Source organism: Eubalaena glacialis, chromosome 6 (genome assembly GCF_028564815.1).
Source record: "Eubalaena glacialis isolate mEubGla1 chromosome 6, mEubGla1.1.hap2.+ XY, whole genome shotgun sequence".
NCBI classification, from domain to species: Eukaryota; Metazoa; Chordata; class Mammalia; order Artiodactyla; family Balaenidae; genus Eubalaena; species Eubalaena glacialis.
Window position 1 is genome coordinate 141,084,075 of NC_083721.1, and position 22,587 is coordinate 141,106,661.

Consider the following 22,587-nt stretch of genomic DNA (forward strand, 5'->3'; position numbering starts at 1 on the left):
ACATCTATTTATTCAACAAGTATCTACTGAATGCCTACCATGTGTCAGATACTGTCCTAGGTGTTGAAAATATCCCGGTGAATAAGAATTACAAAATCACTGTCCTCATGGAGTTTATGGTCTGGCGGGAAAACAGACATTAAGCACGTAGTTACCCTCTAAAATGAAATGATTTCAATGATAAGTGCTATGAAGAAAAAGTTTAGGGTCCATGAGATTATTATATAACAGGCAGGGGGTGGTTTCAGGGAAGGCCTTCCTGAAGCGTTGGCACTTAATCTGGAACTTGAAAGATGAGCAGATTTTGGCAGGGTGGGCAGGGGTCAGATCATGCAGGGTCTTGTAGGCCAAACTAAAGATTTCTAACTTTAGTCTAAAAACAAGGGGGAGAATCTGGAAGGATGTAAGCATGGATGTCTTATAACTGTAGCTGTATTCTAAAAAAGATTACTGGAGGAGATTAACCAAGATGGCGGAGTAGAAGGACGTGCTCTCACTCCCTCTTGCGAGAGCACCAGAATCACAACTGGCTGCTGGACAATCATCAACAGGAAGACACTGTACTTCACCAAGGAGGATACCCCACATCCAAGGACAGAGGAGAAGCCACAGTGAGACGGTAGGAGGGGCACAATCAGAGTAAAATCAAATCCCATAACTGCTGGGTGGGTGACTCACAGACTGGCGAGCACTTATACCACAGAAGTCCACCCACTGGAGTGAACGTTCTGAGCCCCACGTCAGGCTTCCCAACCTGGGGGTCCGGCAACGGGAGGAGGAATTCATAGAGAATCAGACTTTGAAGCCTAGTGGGAATTGATTGCAGGACTTTGACAGGACTGGGGGAAACAGAGACCCCACTCTTGGAGGGCGTACACAAAATAGTGTGTGCATCGGGACCCAGGGGAAGGAGCAGTGACCCTGGGGGAGACTGAACCAGACATAACTGCTGGTGTTGGGGGGTCTCCTGCAGAGGCGGGGGCTGGCTCTGTTTCACCGTGGGGACAAGGACACTGGCAGCGGAGGTTCTGGGAAGTACTCCTTGGCGTAAGCCCTCCCAGAGTCTGCCATTAGCCCCACCAAAGAGCCCGGGTAGGCTCCAGTGTTGGGTTGCCTCAGGCAAAACAACCAACAGGGAGGGAACCCAGCCCCACCCAGCAACAGTCAAGTGGATTAAAGTTTTACAGAGCTCTGACCGCCAGAGCAACAGTCAGCTCTACCCACCTCCAGAGCCTCCCATCAAGCCTCTTAGATAGCCTCAACCACCAGAGGGCAGACAGCAGAAGCAAGAAAAACTACAGTCCTGCAGCCTGTGGAACAGAAACCACATTTACAGAAAGATAGACAAGATGAAAAGGCAGAGAGCTATATACCAGATGAAAGAACAAGAAAAAACCCCAGAAAAACAACTAAATGAAGTGGAGATAGGCAACCTTCCAGAAAAAGAATTCAGAATAATGATAGTGAAGATGATCCAGGACCTTGGAATAAGAATGGAGGCAAAGATTGAGAAGATGCAAGAAATGATTAACAAAGACCTAAAAGAATTAAAGAACAAACAAACAGAGATGACCAATACAATAACTGAAATGAAAACTACACTAGAAGGAATCAATAGTAGAATAACTGAGGCAGAAGAACGGATAAGTGACCTGGAAGACAGAATGGTGGAATTCACTGCTGCGGAACAGACTAAAGAAAAAAGAATGAAAAGAAATGAAGACAGCCTAAGAGACCTCTGGGACAACATTAAACGCAACAACATTCGCATTATAGGGGTCCCAGAAGGAGAAGAGAGAGAGAAAGGACCAGAGAAAATATTTGAAGAGATTATAGTCGAAAACTTCCCTAACATGGGAAAGGAAATAGCCACCCAAGTCCAGGAAGCGCAGAGAGTCCCATACAGGATAAACCCAAGGAGAAGCATGCCGAGACACATAGTAATCAAAGTGGCAAAAATTAAAGACAGAGAAAAATTATTGAAAGCAGCAAGGGAAAAACGACAAATAACATACAAGGGAACTCCCATAAGGTTAACAGCTGATTTCTCAGCAGAAACTCTACAAGCCAGAAGGGAGTGGCATGATATACTTCAAGTGATGAAAGGGAAGAACCTACAACCAAGATTACTCTACCTGGCAAGGATCTCATTTAGATTTGATGGAGAAATCAAAAGCTTTACAGACAAGCAAAAGCTAAGAGAATTCAGCACCACCAAACCAGCTCTACAACAAATGCTAAAGGAACTTCTCTAAGTGGGAAACACAAGAGAAGAAAAGGACCTACAAAAACAAACCCAGAACAATTAAGAAAATGGTCATAGGAACATACATATCGATAATTACCTTAAACGTGAATGGATTAAATGCTCCAGCCAAAAGACACAGGCTTGCTGAATGGATACAAAAACAAGACCCATATATATGCTGTCTACAAGAGACCCACTTTAGACCTAGGGACACATACAGACTGAAAGTGAAGGGATGGAAAAAGATATTCCATGCAAATGGAAATCAAAAGAAAGCTGGAGTAGCTATACTCATATCAGATAAAATAGACTTTAAAATAAAGAATGTTACAAGAGACAAGGAAGGACACTACATAATGATCAAGGGATCAATCCAAGAAGAAGATATAACAATTATAAATATATATGCACCCAACATAGGAGCACCTCATTACATAAGGCAATTGCTAACAGCTATAAAAGAGGAAATTGATAGTAACACAATAATAGTGGGGGACTTTAACACCTCACTTACACCAATGGACAGATCATCCAAAATGAAAATAAATAAGGAAACAGAAGCTTTAAATGACACAATAGACCAGATAGATTTAATTGATATTTATAGGACATTCCATCCAAAAACAGCAGATTACACGTTCTTCTCAAGTGCGCACGGAACATTCTCCAGGATAGATCACATCTTGGGTCACAAATCAAGCCTCAGTAAATTTAAGAAAATTGAAATCATATCAAGCATCTTTTCTGACCACAAAGCTATGAGATTAGAAATGAATTACAGGGGAAAAAACGTAAAAAACACAAACACATGGAGGCTAAACAATACGTTACTAAATAACCAAGAGATTACTGAAGAAATCAAAGAGGAAATCAAAAAATACCTAGAGACAAATGACAATGAAAACACGACAACCCAAAACCTATGGGATGCAGCAAAAGCAGTTCTAAGAGGGAAGTTTATAGCTATACAAGCCTACCTAAAGAAACAAGAAAAATCTCAAGTAAACAATCTAACCTTACACCTAAAGAAACTAGAGAAAGAAGAACAAACAAAACCCAAAGTTAGCAGAAGGAAAGAAATCATAAAGATCAGAGCGGAAATAAATGAAATAGAAACAAAGAAAACAATAGCAAAGATCAATAAAACTAAAAGCTGGTTCTTTGAGAAGATAAACAAAATTGATAAGCCATTAGCCAGACTCATCAAGAAAAAGAGGGAGAGGACTCAAATCAATAAAATCAGAAATGAAAAAGGAGAAGTTACAACAGACACTGCAGAAATACAAAGCATCCTAAGAGACTACTACAAGCAACTTTATGCCAATAAAATGGACAACCTGGCAGAAATGGACAAATTCTTAGAAAGGTATAACCTTCCAAGACTGAACCAGGAAGAAGCAGAAAATATGAACAGACCAATCACAAGTAATGAACTTGAAACTGTGATTAAAAATCTTCCAACAAACAAAAGTCCAGGACCAGATGGCTTCACAGGTGAATTCTATCAAACATTTAGAGAAGAGCTAACACCTATCCTTCTCAAACTCTTCCAAAAAATTGCAGAGGAAGGAACACTCCCAAACTCATTCTATGAGGCCACCATCACCCTGATACCAAAACCAGACAAAGACACTACAAAAAAAGAAAATTACAGACCAATATCACTGATGAATATAGATGCAAAAATCCTCAACAAAATACTAGCAAACAGAATCCAACAACACATTAAAAGGATCATACACCACGATCAAGTGGGATTTATCCCAGGGATGCAAGGATTCTTCAATATACGCAAATCAATCAATGTGATACACCATATTAACAAATTGAAGAATAAAAACCATATGATCATCTCAATAGATGCAGAAAAAGCTTTTGACAAAATTCAACACCCATTTATGATAAAAACTCTCCAGAAAGTGGGCATAGAGGGAACCTACCTCAACATAATAAAGGCCATATATGACAAACCCACAGCAAACATCATTCTCAACGGTGAAAAACTGAAAGCATTTCCTCTAAGATCAGGAACGAGACAAGGATGTCCACTCTCACCACTATTATTCAACATAGTTCTGGAAGTCCTAGCCACGGCAATCAGAGAAGAAAAAGAAATAAAAGGAATACAAATCGGAAAAGAAGAAGTAAAACTGTCACTGTTTGCAGATGACATGATACTATACATAGAGAATCCTAAAACTGCCACCAGAAAACTGCTAGAGCTAATTAATGAATATGGTAAAGTTGCAGGATACAAAATTAATGCACAGAAATCTCTTGCATTCCTATACACTAATGATGAAAAATCTGAAAGAGAAATTATGGAAACACTCCCATTTACCATTGCAACAAAAAGAATAAAATACCTAGGAATAAACCTACCTAGGGAGACAAAAGACCTGTATGCAGAAAACTATAAGACACTGATGAAAGAAATTAAAGATGATACCAACAGATGGAGAGATATACCATGTTCTTGGATTGGAAGAATCAACATTGTGAAAATGACTATACTACCCAAAGCAATCTACAGATTCAATGCAATCCCTATCAAATTACCAATGGCATTTTTTACGGAGCTAGAAAAAATCATCTTAAAATTTGTATGGAGACACAAAAGACCCCGAATAGCCAAAGCAGTCTTGAGGGAAAAAAACGGAGCTGGAGGAATCAGACTCCCTGACTTCAGACTATACTACAAAGCTACAGTAATCAAGACAATATGGTACTGGCACAAAAACAGAAACATAGATCAATGGAACAAGATAGAGAGCCCAGAGATAAACCCACGCACCTATGGGCAACTAATCTATGACAAAGGAGGCAAAGATATACGATGGAGAAAAGACAGTCTCTTCAATAAGTGGTGCTGGGAAAACTGGACAGCTACATGTAAAAGAATGAAATTAGAATACTCTCTAACACCATACACAAAAATAAACTCAAAATGGATTACAGACCTAAATGTAAGACTGGACACTATAAAACTCTTAGAGGAAAACATAGGAAGAACAGTCTTTGACATAAATCACAGCAAGATCTTTTTTTTTTTTTTTTTTTAGTTATTTCTGAGATATACATTTTAAAGTAATAACTAGGATTATGACTTATAACATTATACCAGAACATATAAGATTTTTAGAAATTTCATGTAATGTTTGAAACATTTATATTAACATATTTCCATACAAATAACCCAATGAAAGTTTAGTATTAGTTGTTTTGTTTGTTTGTTTATACTGCAGGTTCTTATTAGTCATCAATTTTATACACATCAGTGTATACATGTCAATCCCAATCGCCCAATTCAGCACACCATTATCCCCACCCCACCGCTGTTTTCCCCCCTCGATGTCCATATGTCTGTTCTCTACATCTGTGTCTAACTTCTGCCCTGCAAACCGGCTCATCTGTACCATTTTTCTAGGTTCCACATACATGCGTTAATATACGATATTTGTTTTTCTCTTTCTGACTTACTTCACTCTGTATGGCAGTCTCTAGATCCATCCACGTCTCAACAAATGACTCAATTTCGTTCCTTTTTATGGCTGAGTAATATTCCATTGTATATATGTACCACAACTTCTTTATCCATTCGTCTGTCCATGGGCATTTAGGTTGCTTCCATGACCTGGCTATTGTAAATAGTGCTGCAATGAACATTCGGGTGCATGTGTCTTTTTGAATTACGGTTTTCTCTGGGTATATGCCCAGTAGTGGGATTGCTGGGTCATATGGTAATTCTATTTTTAGTTTTTTAAGGAACCTCCATATTGTTCTCCATAGTGGCTGTATCAATTTACATTCCCACCAACAGTGCAAGAGGGTTCCCTTTTCTCCACACCCTCTCCAGCATTTGTTGTTTGTAGATTTTCTGATGATGCCCATTCTAACTGGTGTGAGGTGATACCTCATTGTCGTTTTGATTTGCATTTCTCTAATAATTAGTGATGTTGAGCATCTTTTCATGTGCTTCTTGGCCATCTGTATGTCTTCTTTGGAGTAATGTCTATTTAGGTCTTCTGCCCATTTTTGGATTGGGGTGTTTGTTTCTTTAATATTGAGCTGAATGAGCTGTTTATATATTTTGGAGATTAATCCTTTGTCCGTTGATTCGTTTGCAAATATTTTCTCCCATTCTGAGGGTTGTCTTTCCGTCTTGTTTATGGTTTCCTTTGCGGTGCAAAAGCTTTGAAGTTTCATTAGGTCCCATTTGTTTATTTTTGTTTTGATTTCCATTACTCTAGGAGGTGGATCAAAAAAGATCTTGCTGTGATTTATGTCAAAGACTGTTCTTCCTATGTTTTCCTCTAAGAGTTCTATAGTGTCCAGTCTTACATTTAGGTCTGTAATCCATTTTGAGTTTATTTTTGTGTATGGTGTTAGAGAGTATTCTAATTTCATTCTTTTACATGTAGCTGTCCAGTTTTCCCAGCACCACTTATTGAAGAGACTGTCTTTTCTCCATCGTATATCTTTGCCTCCTTTGTCATAGATTAGTTGCCCATAGATGCGTGGGTTTATCTCTGGGCTTTCTATCTTGTTCCATTGATCTATGTTTCTGTTTTTGTGCCAGTACCATATTGTCTTGATTACTGTAGCTTTGTAGTATAGTCTGAAGTCAGGGAGTCTGATTCCTCCAGCTCCGTTTTTTTCCCTCAAGACTGCTTTGGCTATTCGGGGTCTTTTGTGTCTCCATACAAATTTTAAGATGATTTTTTCTAGCTCCGTAAAAAATGCCATTGGTAATTTGATAGGGATTGCATTGAATCTGTAGATTGCTTTGGGTAGTATAGTCATTTTCACAATGTTGATTCTTCCAATCCAAGAACATGGTATATCTCTCCATCTGTTGGTATCATCTTTAATTTCTTTCATCAGTGTCTTATAGTTTTCTGCATACAGGTCTTTTGTCTCCCTAGGTAGGTTTATTCCTAGGTATTTTATTCTTTTTGTTGCAATGGTAAATGGGAGTGTTTCCATAATTTCTCTTTCAGATTTTTCATCATTAGTGTATAGGAATGCAAGAGATTTCTGTGCATTAATTTTGTATCCTGCAACTTTACCATATTCATTAATTAGCTCTAGCAGTTTTCTGGTGGCAGTTTTAGGATTCTCTATGTATAGTATCATGTCATCTGCAAACAGTGACAGTTTTACTTCTTCTTTTCCGATTTGTATTCCTTTTATTTCTTTTTCTTCTCTGATTGCCGTGGCTAGGACTTCCAGAACTATGTTGAATAATAGTGGTGAGAGTGGACATCCTTGTCTCGTTCCTGATCTTAGAGGAAATGCTTTCAGTTTTTCACCGTTGAGAATGATGTTTGCTGTGGGTTTGTCATATATGGCCTTTATTATGTTGAGGTAGGTTCCCTCTATGCCCACTTTCTGGAGAGTTTTTATCATAAATGGGTGTTGAATTTTGTCAAAAGCTTTTTCTGCATCTATTGAGATGATCATATGGTTTTTATTCTTCAATTTGTTAATATGGTGTATCACATTGATTGATTTGCGTATATTGAAGAATCCTTGCATCCCTGGGATAAATCCCACTTGATCGTGGTGTATGATCCTTTTAATGTGTTGTTGGATTCTGTTTGCTAGTATTTTGTTGAGGATTTTTGCATCTATATTCATCAGTGATATTGGTCTGTAATTTTCTTTTTTTGTAGTGTCTTTGTCTGGTTTTGGTATCAGGGTGATGGTGGCCTCATAGAATGAGTTTGGGAGTGTTCCTTCCTCTGCAATTTTTGGAAGAGTTTGAGAAGGATAGGTGTTAGCTCTTCTCTAAATGTTTGATAGAATTCACCTGTGAAGCCATCTGGTCCTGGACTTTTGTTTGTTGGAAGATTTTTAATCACAGTTTCAAGTTCATTACTTGTGATTGGTCTGTTCATATTTTCTGCTTCTTCCTGGTTCAGTCTTGGAAGGTTATACCTTTCTAAGAATTTGTCCATTTCTGCCAGGTTGTCCATTTTATTGGCATAAAGTTGCTTGTAGTAGTCTCTTAGGATGCTTTGTATTTCTGCAGTGTCTGTTGTAACTTCTCCTTTTTCATTTCTGATTTTATTGATTTGAGTCCTCTCCCTCTTTTTCTTGATGAGTCTGGCTAATGGCTTATCAATTTTGTTTATCTTCTCAAAGAACCAGCTTTTAGTTTTATTGATCTTTGCTATTGTTTTCTTTGTTTCTATTTCATTTATTTCCGCTCTGATCTTTATGATTTCTTTCCTTCTGCTAACTTTGGGTTTTGTTTGTTCTTCTTTCTCTAGTTTCTTTAGGTGTAAGGTTAGATTGTTTACTTGAGATTTTTCTTGTTTCTTTAGGTAGGCTTGTATAGCTATAAACTTCCCTCTTAGAACTGCTTTTGCAGCATCCCATAGGTTTTGGGTTGTCGTGTTTTCATTGTCATTTGTCTCTAGGTATTTTTTGATTTCCTCTTTGATTTCTTCAGTAATCTCTTGGTTATTTAGTAACGTATTGTTTAGCCTCCATGTGTTTGTGTTTTTTACGTTTTTTCCCCTGTAATTCATTTCTAATCTCATAGCTTTGTGGTCAGAAAAGATGCTTGATATGATTTCAATTTTCTTAAATTTACTGAGGCTTGATTTGTGACCCAAGATGTGATCTATCCTGGAGAATGTTCCGTGCGCACTTGAGAAGAACGTGTAATCTGCTGTTTTTGGATGGAATGTCCTATAAATATCAATTAAATCTATCTGGTCTATTGTGTCATTTAAAGCTTCTGTTTCCTTATTTATTTTCATTTTGGATGATCTGTCCATTGGTGTAAGTGAGGTGTTAAAGTCCCCCACTATTATTGTGTTACTATCAATTTCCTCTTTTATAGCTGTTAGCAATTGCCTTATGTAATGAGGTGCTCCTATGTTGGGTGCATATATATTTATAATTGTTATATCTTCTTCTTGGATTGATCCCTTGATCATTATGTAGTGTCCTTCCTTGTCTCTTGTAACATTCTTTATTTTAAAGTCTATTTTATCTGATATGAGTATAGCTACTCCAGCTTTCTTTTGATTTCCATTTGCATGGAATATCTTTTTCCATCCCTTCACTTTCAGACTGTATGTGTCCCTAGGTCTAAAGTGGGTCTCTTGTAGACAGCATATATATGGGTCTTGTTTTTGTATCCATTCAGCAAGCCTGTGTCTTTTGGCTGGAGCATTTAATCCATTCACGTTTAAGGTAATTATCGATATGTATGTTCCTATGACCATTTTCTTAATTGTTCTGGGTTTGTTTTTGTAGGTCCTTTTCTTCTCTTGTGTTTCCCACTTAGAGAAGTTCCTTTAACATTTGTTGTAGAGCTGGTTTGGTGGTGCTGAATTCTCTTAGCTTTTGCTTGTCTGTAAAGCTTTTGATTTCTCCATCAAATCTAAATGAGATCCTTGCCGGGTAGAGTAATCTTGGTTGTAGGTTCTTCCCTTTCATCACTTGAAGTATATCATGCCACTCCCTTCTGGCTTGTAGAGTTTCTGCTGAGAAATCAGCTGTTAACCTTATGGGAGTTCCCTTGTATGTTATTTGTCGTTTTTCCCTTGCTGCTTTCAATAATTTTTCTCTGTCTTTAATTTTTGCCACTTTGATTACTATGTGTCTCGGCGTGCTTCTCCTTGGGTTTATCCTGTATGGGACTCTCTGCGCTTCCTGGACTTGGGTGGCTATTTCCTTTCCCATGTTAGGGAAGTTTTCGACTATAATCTCTTCAAATATTTTCTCTGGTCCTTTCTCTCTCTCTTCTCCTTCTGGGACCCCTATAATGCGAATGTTGTTGCGTTTAATGTTGTCCCAGAGGTCTCTTAGGCTGTCTTCATTTCTTTTCATTCTTTTTTCTTTAGTCTGTTCTGCAGCAGTGAATTCCACCATTCTGTCTTCCAGGTCACTTATCCGTTCTTCTGCCTCAGTTATTCTACTATTGATTCCTTCTAGTGTAGTTTTCATTTCAGTTATTGTATTGGTCATCTCTGTTTGTTTGTTCTTTAATTCTTTTAGGTCTTTGTTAATCATTTCTTGCATCTTCTCAATCTTTGCCTCCATTCTTATTCCAAGGTCCTGGATCCTCTTCACTGTCATTATTCTGAATTCTTTTTCTGGAAGGTTGCCTATCTCCACTTCATTTAGTTGTTTTTCTGGGGTTTTTTCTTGTTCTTTCATCTGGTATATAGCTCTCTGCCTTTTCATCTTGTCTATCTTTCTGTAAATGTGGTTTCTGTTCCACAGGCTGCAGGACTGTAGTTTTTCTTGCTTCTGCTGTCTGCCCTCTGGTGGTTGAGGCTATCTAAGAGGCTTGATGGGAGGCTCTGGAGGTGGGTAGAGCTGACTGTTGCTCTGGCGGTCAGAGCTCTGTAAAACTTTAATCCACTTGACTGTTGCTGGGTGGGGCTGGGTTCCCTCCCTGTTGGTTGTTTTGCCTGAGGCAACCCAACACTGGAGCCTACCCGGGCTCTTTGGTGGGGCTAATGGCAGACTCTGGGAGGGCTTACGCCAAGGAGTACTTCCCAGAACCTCCGCTGCCAGTGTCCTTGTCCCCACGGTGAAACAGAGCCAGCCCCCGCCTCTGCAGGAGACCCCCCAACACCAGCAGTTATGTCTGGTTCAGTCTCCCCCAGGGTCACTGCTCCTTCCCCTGGGTCCCGATGCACACACTATTTTGTGTATGCCCTCCAAGAGTGGGGTCTCTGTTTCCCCCAGTCCTGTCAAAGTCCTGCAATCAATTCCCACTAGGCTTCAAAGTCTGATTCTCTATGAATTCCTCCTCCCGTTGCCGGACCCCCAGGTTGGGAAGCCTGACGTGGGGCTCAGAACGTTCACTCCAGTGGGTAGACTTCTGTGGTATAAGTGTTCGCCAGTCTGTGAGTCACCCACCCAGCAGTTATGGGATTTGATTTTACTCTGATTGTGCCCCTCCTACCGTCTCACTGTGGCTTCTCCTCTGTCCTTGGATGTGGGGTATCCTCCTTGGTGAAGTACAGTGTCTTCCTGTTGATGATTGTCCAGCAGCCAGTTGTGATTCTGGTGCTCTCGCAAGAGGGAGTGAGAGCACGTCCTTCTACTCCGCCATCTTGGTTAATCCAATCTATGTAATAATCTTTTAAAGTTCCAATTCATTTTGACTAGTTATCCTTAGGCATGATGTACCTTCAGAGGTGACTGAAAATAATCAAGAAGTAACAAGGCTATTGGTTAGATCGTTATTTCCAGGTACACCTATGAAAACTCTAGGAAAGGAAATATCACTTTCTCTAAGTTTTTACAGATTCTGCCTCCATGAATTTACCCTCTTTTTTTTGCTTCTCACTACCTCTTTCTTAATTCAAACCACTGTCATCTCTTGCCTAGAACACTGCAACCACCTACAACATGTTCTTGCTGTTTCTAGTCTTCTGCCTTCTAAGCCATTCTCTACATTGCAACCAGAGAAATATTTCTAAGAGAAAAACCTGACCCTCTCACTCCCTTACTTAAATTCGTTTACAATCACAGCAAGATCTTTTTTGATCCACCTCCTAGAGTAATGGAAATAAAAACAAAAATAAACAAATGGGACCTAATGAAACTTCAAAGCTTTTGCACCGCAAAGGAAACCATAAACAAGACGAAAAGACAACCCTCAGAATGGGAGAAAATATTTGCAAACGAATCAACGGACAAAGGATTAATCTCCAAAATATATAAACAGCTCATTCAGCTCAATATTAAAGAAACAAACACCCCAATCCAAAAATGGGCAGAAGACCTAAATAGACATTTCTCCAAAGAAGACATACAGACGGCCACGAAGCACATGAAAAGATGCTCAACATCACTAATTATTAGAGAAATGCAAATCAAAACGACAATGAGGTATCACCTCACACCAGTTAGAATGGGCATCATCAGAAAATCTACAAACAACAAATGCTGGAGAGGGTGTGGAGAAAAGGGAACCCTCTTGCACTGTTGGTGGGAATGTAAATTGATACAGCCACTATGGAGAACAATATGGAGGTTCCTTAAAAAACTAAAAATAGAATTACCATATGACCCAGCAATCCCACTACTGGGCATATACCCAGAGAAAACCGTAATTCAAAAAGACACATGCACCCGAATGTTCATTGCAGCACTATTTACAATAGCCAGGTCATGGAAGCAACCTAAATGCCCATGGACAGACGAATGGATAAAGAAGTTGTGGTACATATATACAATGGAATATTACTCAGCCATAAAAAGGAACGAAATTGAGTCATTTGTTGAGACGTGGATGGATCTAGAGACTGCCATACAGAGTGAAGTAAGTCAGAAAGAGAAAAACAAATATCGTATATTAACGCATGTATGTGGAACCTAGAAAAATGGTACAAATGAGCCGGTTTGCAGGGCAGAAGTTGAGACACAGATGTAGAGAACAGACATATGGACACCGAGGGGGGAAAACAGCGGTGGGGTGGGGATAGTGGTGTGCTGAATTGGGCGATTGGGATTGACATGTATACACTGATGTGTATAAAATTGATGACTAATAAGAACCTGCAGTATAAACAAACAAACAAAACAACTAATACTAAACTTTCATTGGGTTATTTGTATGGAAATATGTTAATATAAATGTTTCAGACATTACATGAAATTTCTAAAAATCTTATATGTTCTGGTATAATGTTATAAGTCATAATCCTAGTTATTACTTTAAAATGTATATCTCAGAAATAACTAATTTTCTTGTCAACTGCATTATTATGAACTTTCATCAAATCTTTAACCGTGGTCATTTTTAAGTCTTGTCATTTACAGACAGTTCTGGGTGTACTCTGATGCTTTTGTAAATATGTTCCTATGAAAGGGTTTCATCTTCAGGAAATTCATGGAAAAGACTCTGACAAGTACAGGTTTCTGGTACCTGACTGTACTGCTGAACTGAATGAATAAGCATTTTCAGAACTCTAATGAAAAACTGATGAGCTCATAAAAGTGCTAACAAAAGATCAAGATGAAAAAAAAAATTAATTACATGGGACTGAGTGAACTGATGAGGATGAGTATAATTTTTGTGACTTTCTGGTTGAATTTAAAAAAAGAAAAAATCCCACAAGGACTCAGAGGCAAAGAATATACAAATCAATTTTCACTGCAAAGTAAAGGAGCTGTTACAGTGGAGGATTACTGGACTGAATGTCAATATTATGACATAGTATGAGTGTGTTTCATGTTTGGTAACTGCAATCATTGTTGCTTTTGTTGTGGTCATCCATGTACAATGCTTGGTGTCAGTCTATTTATCTCTTGTAAAAATAAAATACAGTGTGTGTGGGAAAAAAAAAAAAAGATTACTGGAATAGTAGCCATGTTAGATGTTGAAACAATTTTGTCGTGATTAAAACAGTACTCCCAGATGAATTAAATGGCAACTCAATGGACAGAAGAGAAAGTTCATCAGAAGACTCACTATATATAGGAAATTTGTATATGGTAAATAGTCATTTCAAATAACTGGAGGAAAAATGGATTACGTGTTAACATGTTTTGATATTACAGTATCCCTCTAGAGAAAAAATAAAGTTGGGTCCATACTTCAGAAATTTAAAAATACAAAAAGACCCAGAAGAAATCATGGAAGGAGTATAAAAAATAATATTGTGGGTGCAGAATGCCTTTTCTGAGTAGTGGATTTCAAAATCCAGACATCATAAGAATAGTGGTGGTTTGGCTTAGGCCCTGGAGAGATGGCAGTGGGTGGCTTCAAAGCATATTTTGGTGGAATCAGCAAGAGCAGGTGATTATTGAATGGGGTGGGTGAAAGAAGGAAAGAGTAGAAAAATGTCAAGGATGACCTAAGGACTTTCAAATCTGTAGTTTGAGGAACCCATTGGGTAGTAGTGCTGCCTACTGAAATGGGGAAGAATGGAGGAGAGGAAGTTGCTGGGATAATAAAAAAAAATTCAGCTCTGGATTAAAACATTTTGTGCTTCAAAGGACACCAATATAAAAGAAAAAGACAGCATAGAGAAAAACTATTTGCAAATCTGATAAGGGACTTGTATCCATAATATATAAAGAAATCTTAAAACTCAATAATAAAAAGACAACCAGATTAAAAAAAATGGGCAAAGGGTTTGAATAGACATTACTCCAAAGAAGATATAAGAATGGCCAGTAAGCACGTGAAAAGATACTCCACATCATTAGTTATTAAGAAAATGCAAATAAAACCCACATGAAATACTACCTCACACCTAGTAGGATGGCCATAATAAAAAAGATAAATAATAACATGTGTCAGTGAAGATGTAGAGTAATTGGAACCCTTATACATTGCTGGTAGGAATGTAAAATGATGCAGCAACTTTGGAAAATAGTTTGGCAGTTTCTCAATACGTTAAACATAGAGTTACCATGTGACTCCACACTTCTGTAACTGAAAGTGGGGTCTGGCTGCTCGCCACTCAAAAGCCAATATTGGTGGAAAGGAAAGTTTGCTTTATTTTGGATGCCAGCAACTGGGGGGGGAGGGCGGACTTCTGTCCAAAGGCCGACTCCCGCCATGACAATCAGGGGGCAAGAGCTTTTATAGACAGAAGGAGGGGGCTACATGCAGAAACAGCACTGTCAGCTCTGACAGTCACCTTGAAATTGGTCATGTGGTGGTCTGACCAGTGTCATCTTGATTGCTTTAAGTACAATTCATCTTCAGTTCTAGGGTTGGTTTGTTCCCAGTTCCTTGAGGCCAGTTCTTGGAATTGTGGCAGCTTATGTCGTGGCTACAGCCTGGTCATCATGTAGTTAACTTCTTCCACCTGGTGGGGGTTTCAGCATCTACAAGACAGCTCACAGGATATGGCTCAGAATATTATTTATAGCACTTGAGGAGGAGCTAAAGGTCCTTGACTATGCTTAATGACTAAACTATTATTATTTAGTCTTGTTGAACTGTTTTCCTTTGTTTCTGCATTTTCTCACTTCTCTGATTAAACTTATTCTTTGGCTAAAGTTTTTCCACAGACAAAAGGCAGGCAGAGGACATGGCTGGGAAGGACCATAGGGTCCTGCTCCGTTTCACTTCCACTCCTAGGTGTTTACTCAAGAGAAGTGAAAACATATGATCACAAAAAGCCTTATGCACGAATGTCCATAGCAGCATTATTTGTAATAACCAAAAAAGTGGAAACAACCCAGATGTCTATCAACTAGTGAATGGTAAACAAAATGTGAAATATTCATGGAATAGAATATTTGGCAATAAAAGGAAATGAAATACAAGCTACAACAGGGATAATCCTCAAAAACACATGAAGTGAAAGAAGTCAGTCACAAAGACCCACATGTTGTATACCATATACACAAAATGTCCAGAATAGGCAAGAAACAGAAAGTAGATTAGTGGTTGCCTAGGGCTGGGATGGGGAGAAACAATGGGCAGAATGGGGAGTGACTGCTAATAGTTACAGGGTTTCATTTTGGAGGTCAGGAAGATGTTCTAAAATTAGATTACAGGTATGATTGCACAATTCTGTAAAAAATATATATATATAAAAATCCATTGATTTGTGTATTTCAAACAGGTGAACTTTATAGTCTGTAAATTATATCTCTATAAATCTCTTAAAAAATTCAACTTGGGATATATTAACTTTCCTAAGCCTGTGAATCCTCTTAAAGGACTCTGCTCTGGTGTACTTGGGTGAAGGGCATCTGAACAGGTCCTGGGGGATGTCAGAAAGCCTCAGAGTTTAGGGATTGGGTAGAAGACCTGGATGGGGAACAGACTGCTGTCAGGGCATCTTGTTTTCTTCTTCCAGGCTCAGGGAGCGAGGCCACGCCCCTCCCTCGTTTCCTAGCAACCAGCCCCGGACTCGCGCTCCTCCTCAAGGCGTCACTTCCTCTCCGCGACAGGAAGTGGGGTCAGAGCCGGCAGCTTTCCCGGGAGTTCAGCGTTTGCAGCGTCTGCAGCCGCTGGAGAAGCGGAGTTTTCCTGGACCTCGCTGCCTACCTGTCTCCCGGGTTCCACCTCCCGCGGGTGAGGAGGTCCTCAAGGAGTCAGAGGGTCTCGAGGGTCCAGGCCTGTGCGAGAGGAAGGCGAGGCCCGGAAACGCGTGGCCGGCGGGGCGGAGGAGGGGGCTGGCGGGCGACTCCCTGGGGTCTGGGATCACCTCAGCGTGGCTCGGTGTCTGCTGCGGCCCCGAGAGCTTCCCGCGTCTCCCCCGCGGACCGCTGGGGTCCTGGAGACTGGGACTCCTCTGCGTCCCTCCTGCAGGATCCCCTTCCCCCCTCTTTAAAGGAGGACCCCTCGTAGAGAAAACTCGCCGGACTGCTGACTCCCTTCCCCGCCCAGACCCTGAAGTGACCTGCCATGACCTCCGTGTGAGCGAGCGATCGGCTTGTGACACTTCCCAGAGTCCCCCAGGGTAAATGTTTGCACGTGTGCACGGCCGTGTGTACATGTGTGTTTTCATTTCCTGCAAAATCTGAGCTAGGAGAACCCTGGGCTGTGTTTGGCAAGTCGGTATTTTGGTTTACTTTTTTTAGCATCCCTACCAGGGGTTCTTCCTTGTCGTTATGGCAAACCAAACGACTCTGTGCCTTCTGTTAGCTGAGTGGGAAGGCACACTGGAATTAGGCTGGGCGGGCTCAGGATATGCTGATTGTTTGGATTTTTTTAGCCCGACCTATTTGTATCAGGCGATTCTTAGTTAGATTTAAGTTTTTAATGTGTTTGGGTTTTCTATTCAAGACTAAAGGTTCTTCTTGGACAAAGACTGTGTCATATAGTACTTTTGTAACTCTTATAGCCCCAGCATAATACTGAACACATTAGTAAAGGCTCATTAAGTTTTAAATTTAAATATCATAAAATACACATTCTAACATTTTCAGCTTAATAGTGATGGGGCCTATTTACATATAAGTCAGCTCCTGGAAAGGACAATATAAAATAACAAGATCTTTTAAGATAAATATGTCTGAAATTTAGAAGCTGCCCAGAAGGCTAAGTACAGTGCTCTCGGTGGAAGAGAAATATGGTATATCTATCTTACAGGAAGAGGCCGCACAAATAATGGTGTTTCATTGCTTGTTTCTTTTCTTTTTCCTTTTCTCTTTCCTTCCTTTTTTTTTTTTTTTTTTTTTAAATAGGTGTTGTATCATAACTTACTGAGGTGCTTGCTGCCATTATGGGAAACCAGCTTGCCGGCATTGCTCCCTCCCAGATCCTTTCTGTGGAGAGTTATTTCTCAGACATCCATGACTTTGAATATGATAAGAGTCTGGGGAGTACTCGGTTCTTTAAAGTTGCTCGAGCGAAACACCGAGAAGGCCTGGTGGTTGTGAAGGTCTTTGCAATTCAGGATCCCACGTTGCCTCTAACCAGCTATAAACAAGAGCTTGAGGAACTGAAAATCAGGCTTCATTCTGCACAGAACTGCCTGCCTTTCCAGAAAGCAGCAGAAAAAGCATCTGAGAAGGCAGCCATGCTCTTCAGGCAGTATGTGCGAGACAACCTCTATGATCGCATCAGCACCCGTCCATTCTTAAATAACATTGAGAAGCGCTGGATCGCTTTCCAGATCCTCACAGCTGTGGACCAAGCACACAAATCTGGAGTCCGTCATGGGGACATCAAGACTGAGAATGTGATGGTCACCAGTTGGAATTGGGTCCTTCTAACTGATTTTGCCAGTTTTAAACCCACTTATCTTCCAGAGGACAACCCAGCAGATTTCAACTATTTTTTTGACACTTCACGGAGGAGAACTTGTTATATTGCTCCTGAACGTTTTGTTGATGGTGGATTGTTTGCCACTGAGTTAGAATATATGAGAGATCCTTCAACTCCACTTGTAGACTTAAATAGCAATCAGAGAACAAGAGGAGAGTTGAAGCGAGCAATGGATATCTTTTCAGCAGGTATGTGAGTTGGTCAACTTTGCTAGGGTGGGAGTGTGCATTTACTTTAACTCTTGAACATAGAAAATTAATTTTTTTGGTAAATCCTCCTACACTTTTCAGATAGATGCAGTATTCTTTCACTGGACGTGTTTCAGTACCTAGAAAATCCAGAGAGTGGTCTACTCATTCAGATGTTTAAGGAATATTTGAATTCTTTCTTCTGTATATGTCAGGCACTGTCTTAAGTGCTAGAGACATAGATGGGTAATTATGTTTCTCTTTTCAAGGTGCTTACACTTTAATGGGGAGAGAGATATGATATTTAAAAAAGACATTTCAGTGCACTGTGGTTTGCTGTGGTGGTGATAAGCTTAGGCTGCTGTTACAGGAACGTATGGATACTTAAATTAATCTCTGTGGTGGTGATGGGTAGAGTGGCAGGATCAGGAAAGGCATCTCTATTGGAAGGAAGGTATTTAAACTGAGACCTGAAAGGTGATTGGGAGCTAGCTATGGGAAGGGTAGTTTGTTTCAGGCAGAGGGTGTTGCTTATATGAAGACTTGAAGACCAGAGCATGATGCATTGATTTATTAGGGGACTTTAAGTACTTTAGTACATCTGGAACGTAGGATGTGAGGTAAGCAAGGCCCAGATCAGAAGGGGTCTGGTATGCCCATGCTAGTCTACAGGGACATTATCAGATACATGTTTTAGACAAAACACTGACTGTAGCAGGAGATGGGAAAACCAGTTAGTAGTCAGCTGCCACAATTCAGGTTAAGACATGGTCCTGACTGGCTTCAAGTTGTGACAGTTGGAGAAGGAGTGGAGAAAAGTAATGCTTAAGAGATAATTAGTGGGTGGAATTGTTAGGATTTGTTGATTGATTGGAGGATCAAGAACACTCCTATTACCCCGGCTTGGGAAACCAGGGGGATGGTGATACCAGTCACTGAGCTAGGAGACACACGAGGAGGAACAGATAGGGGGTGGGAAGATGCCGAGGTCTGTATTAGATGTTGAGTTGAAGGTGTCAGGGGATATGCAGGAGAAGATGTGTGACAGGCAGTTGTTACAAAGGTTTGGTACATAGAGATGTGGGGTGGAGATGGAGATTTGGTAGTTATCAGGAAATAGGTAGTAGTTACTGTAGCCAAGGGAATGCGTTTATAGTCAGGGAGTTTGTGGAGAAGTGATTCTTAAGTGTTTTTGGCTCCCCTTAAAGACTTTGATGAAACCAGTGACCTCCTTCTTTGGAAAAAAGTACCATACATTCATATACATTACATACACAGAACACATGAAGCTTGGTCATGGATTGTAGGCTATCTATGAATTTCTAGAGAAGTGGGCTGAGGATGGTATCCTGAGGAATACCATATGAACTCTAGCATCACTGCCATTTTTTGTAAATTTTGCAAAGGTTGGCTTTAATCTTTTTCTCACCTGTAGGTTTCCTACAAAGAAAACATAAATTGAGTTGTATTTTAGATTATTTAGGAAAAGTGACATAATTAATGAAGAAATGTATTTCATCTAGGGGAACAAATGAGCTTTGTTACACAGGATTGTACCTCTCTCTGTTGGTCTGTTCAGCTCACTAGTCTATGTCCCAAGGTAATACTGAGGGAGGGTATTTTTGATGAGGTGGGGTTGCCTCCGCGTTGTAAATATAACAAGATTAGAAATGTAATCCATCAAAGTCCCAACCTGATCAGTGAATTTATCTAAATTTTTCTTGAACTATTTTTACCTTTTAAACTTACTGTTATGTAAATAGGACTCCTCCAGCTTAGAAATGTGATCACTTTCTAGCTTCAGCGGATCATTTTATAGCTTTTTTTTAAATAAAATTGAGGTATAAGTGACATATAACATTAATTTCAGGTGTACAACATAATGATTTGATATTTGTATGTGTTGGGAAATGATCACCACAAGTGTAGTTAACATCTGTCACCATATGTAGTTAAAAAATTTTTTTTTCTTGTGGGTGCGAACTTTTGAAATCTACCCTCTTAGCAACTATGGTCACCTTGCTCTGCATTCCATCTCCATGACTTATTTATTTTATAACTGGAAGTTTGTTATAGTTTTAAAATTTCAGGGATTGATGAAGAGTTTATATTTATCCTTTCTGTGTGCATTATAGTCATTATAGTTTTGTGAAGTTCAACAGAATTCTTACTCAGCATTTGTTTTCCAGACTAAAGAGCTCTACGTTGTTTTGGCTGAAGATTTCATTTCTTTGAAAGGGGTGGGTGGGATCTGTTCACCTCCCACTGCTCCTAAGATTTGATTTAGGCTCTCTGGGTTTGAATGTTACTTTTCCCCATCTTCAGGCCTATCCATGGTTCCTGGCTGCTAGTTTGGGAGAAGTGTATATATTCTCTGTCTCTGGTCACATATATGGGCAGAGCCTTGTTTGCTGGAGATCTTTCATTCATTCACTTGACAAGTATTTGAGTGCCTATTATGTGTAAGGCACTGTTGTGTAGGTGTTGGGAACGCAGCTGTGAACAATACTGATAGAGTTTCTGCACTCATGGAGCTTGCATTCTAAGTGTGGGCAGGGAGAGAGAATAAAAAAGTAAATAAGAAAGTTAATTTTCATTAGTGATAAGTGCTGTGATGAAGTGCTGTGATTTCTAAGTGGATGACAAGGGCTGGTAGATAAAATGAAGGCCTCCCTTGAAGGTGACATTGATCTGAGATCTGAATGATAAAGAAGGACTCAGTGATGATAAAGGCAACTTGAACAAATTGTTCTATAGAGAAATACCACACCGTAACACCTCTTCCAGAGTACCATTTTAAAAGTTGCAGGAAAGGGGACTTCCCCGGCGGTCCAATGGTTAAGACTCTGAGCTTCCACTGCAGGGAGCATGGGTTCCATCCCTGGTCAGGGAAATAAGATCCTGCGTGGTGCGTGACGCATCCAAAAAATTAAAAAAAAAAAAAGTTGCAAGAAAAAAAAATCCTATATTTACCTCTGTATTAGTTTGCTAGGGGTGACATGACAAAATACTCCAGACTGGGTAGCTTAAACAAAAATTTATTTTCCCTCAGTTCTGGAAAGTTCCCTCAGAGCCTGGAAGTCTAAGATCAAGGTGCCAGCAGGGTTGATTTCTCTGGAACCCTCGTTCCTTGAGTTCCAGGTGGCCACTTTTCCCCTGGTGTTCCTTCCTCTTATAAGGACACCAGTCATAATGGATTAGGGCCCCACCTTTATGACCTCATTTAACCTTAATTACCTCTTTAAAGGCTCTGTCTCCAAATAGTCACATTCTAAGGTGTTAGGGCTTCAACATAGGAATTTAGGGGGGTGGTGAGGGATGTAGTTCAGTCTGTAAACAATCTCCATTTAGTTGTAAATAAATGTTCTTTATTTTTACAGTATTTGGAAATAATTTCAAACTTAAGAACTTGCAAAAATAAAAATAGTACATAGAACACCCATAAATCCTTTACCCAGATTCACCTGTTGTTAACGTCTTGTTCCAATTGCTTTATCACTTATACCTTTTCTCTGCACTCCGTACCCCACACTCCCCACCCTTCCTCCCCACTCCCCACCCCTCCACGGCCCTTTGCCCCAAGTACTTTAGTATTTACTAAGACCCCAGTAGTCTCTTACATAAAGCTTATGTAACTGTATGTTGCAGTTACCAACTGCAGTGAATTTAACATTGATACAATTATTTACACTTTTTATTCTAATTTTGTATTTGACCCAGTAACGACCTTTATAGCATTTTTCCTCCTCCAGGACACGACCCAGTCTAGGGTCAGGTATTGCATTTAGTTGTCATGTCTCTTTAGCTTCCTTTAATCTGGAACATTTTCACAGTCTTTCTTTGTCATTATGACATTGACATTTTTTGAAGAATACCTCTCCCCTTAAATTTTTAAAAATTATTTTTATACTCTTTATTTAAGATAATAGACTCATAGTAAGTTGCAAAAATAATGAAGAACCCTTCACACAGCTACCCCCAGTGACATCTTATATGACTGTAGTACCATATCAGAATCAGGAGTTGACATTGGTGCATTACTGTTAACTAGACTTACACCTTATTTAGTTTTCACCAGCTTTTACCTGCACTGTGTGTACGCGCTCGACCTCACCTCTTTCTTTTTCGATAGAATGGTCCTTATTTTGTATGTTTCCTCTGTTTCCTTGTGATTAGATTCAGGTTATTCATTCTCAGTAGGAATACTGTGTAGGTGATGATGTCTTCACAGTATCGTATCTGGGGGCAAATGGTGTCTGTTGGTGATTTAATTTTGATCACGTGGTCAAGTTCTTGCCCAATTTCTCCCCTCTGTAGTTACTTTTTGTTTTTTTAATCCCTTGCAACTAATAAGCAACCTGTGGGAAGAAACTTTAAGACCATGCAAATATCCTGCCAGTCATCACAGTTTCCTCTTTGATTTGGTGTCTGTT

The 22,587-nt window shown here is 39.7% G+C and overlaps 1 protein-coding gene across 5 annotated transcripts in view; it reads left to right on the forward strand.

The window, feature by feature from the left end:
* The first annotated feature begins 16,184 nt into the window (after positions 1 to 16,184).
* The window catches only part of PIK3R4 (phosphoinositide-3-kinase regulatory subunit 4), a 74,334-nt gene continuing 67,931 nt past the window's right edge, over positions 16,185 to 22,587 (forward strand). For 2 of the 5 annotated variants that reach the window (XM_061194689.1, XM_061194687.1), the window contains exons 1-2: positions 16,423 to 16,656; positions 17,384 to 18,154. In XM_061194689.1, the coding sequence (XP_061050672.1) occupies positions 17,422 to 18,154 (733 nt within the window). In that variant the 5' untranslated portion in view covers positions 16,423 to 16,656; positions 17,384 to 17,421. Of the gene's footprint in view, positions 16,269 to 16,421; positions 16,657 to 17,383; positions 18,155 to 22,587 lie in introns of those variants that run through there. The other 3 variants (XM_061194686.1, XM_061194688.1, XM_061194685.1) reach the window with 3 other exon arrangements.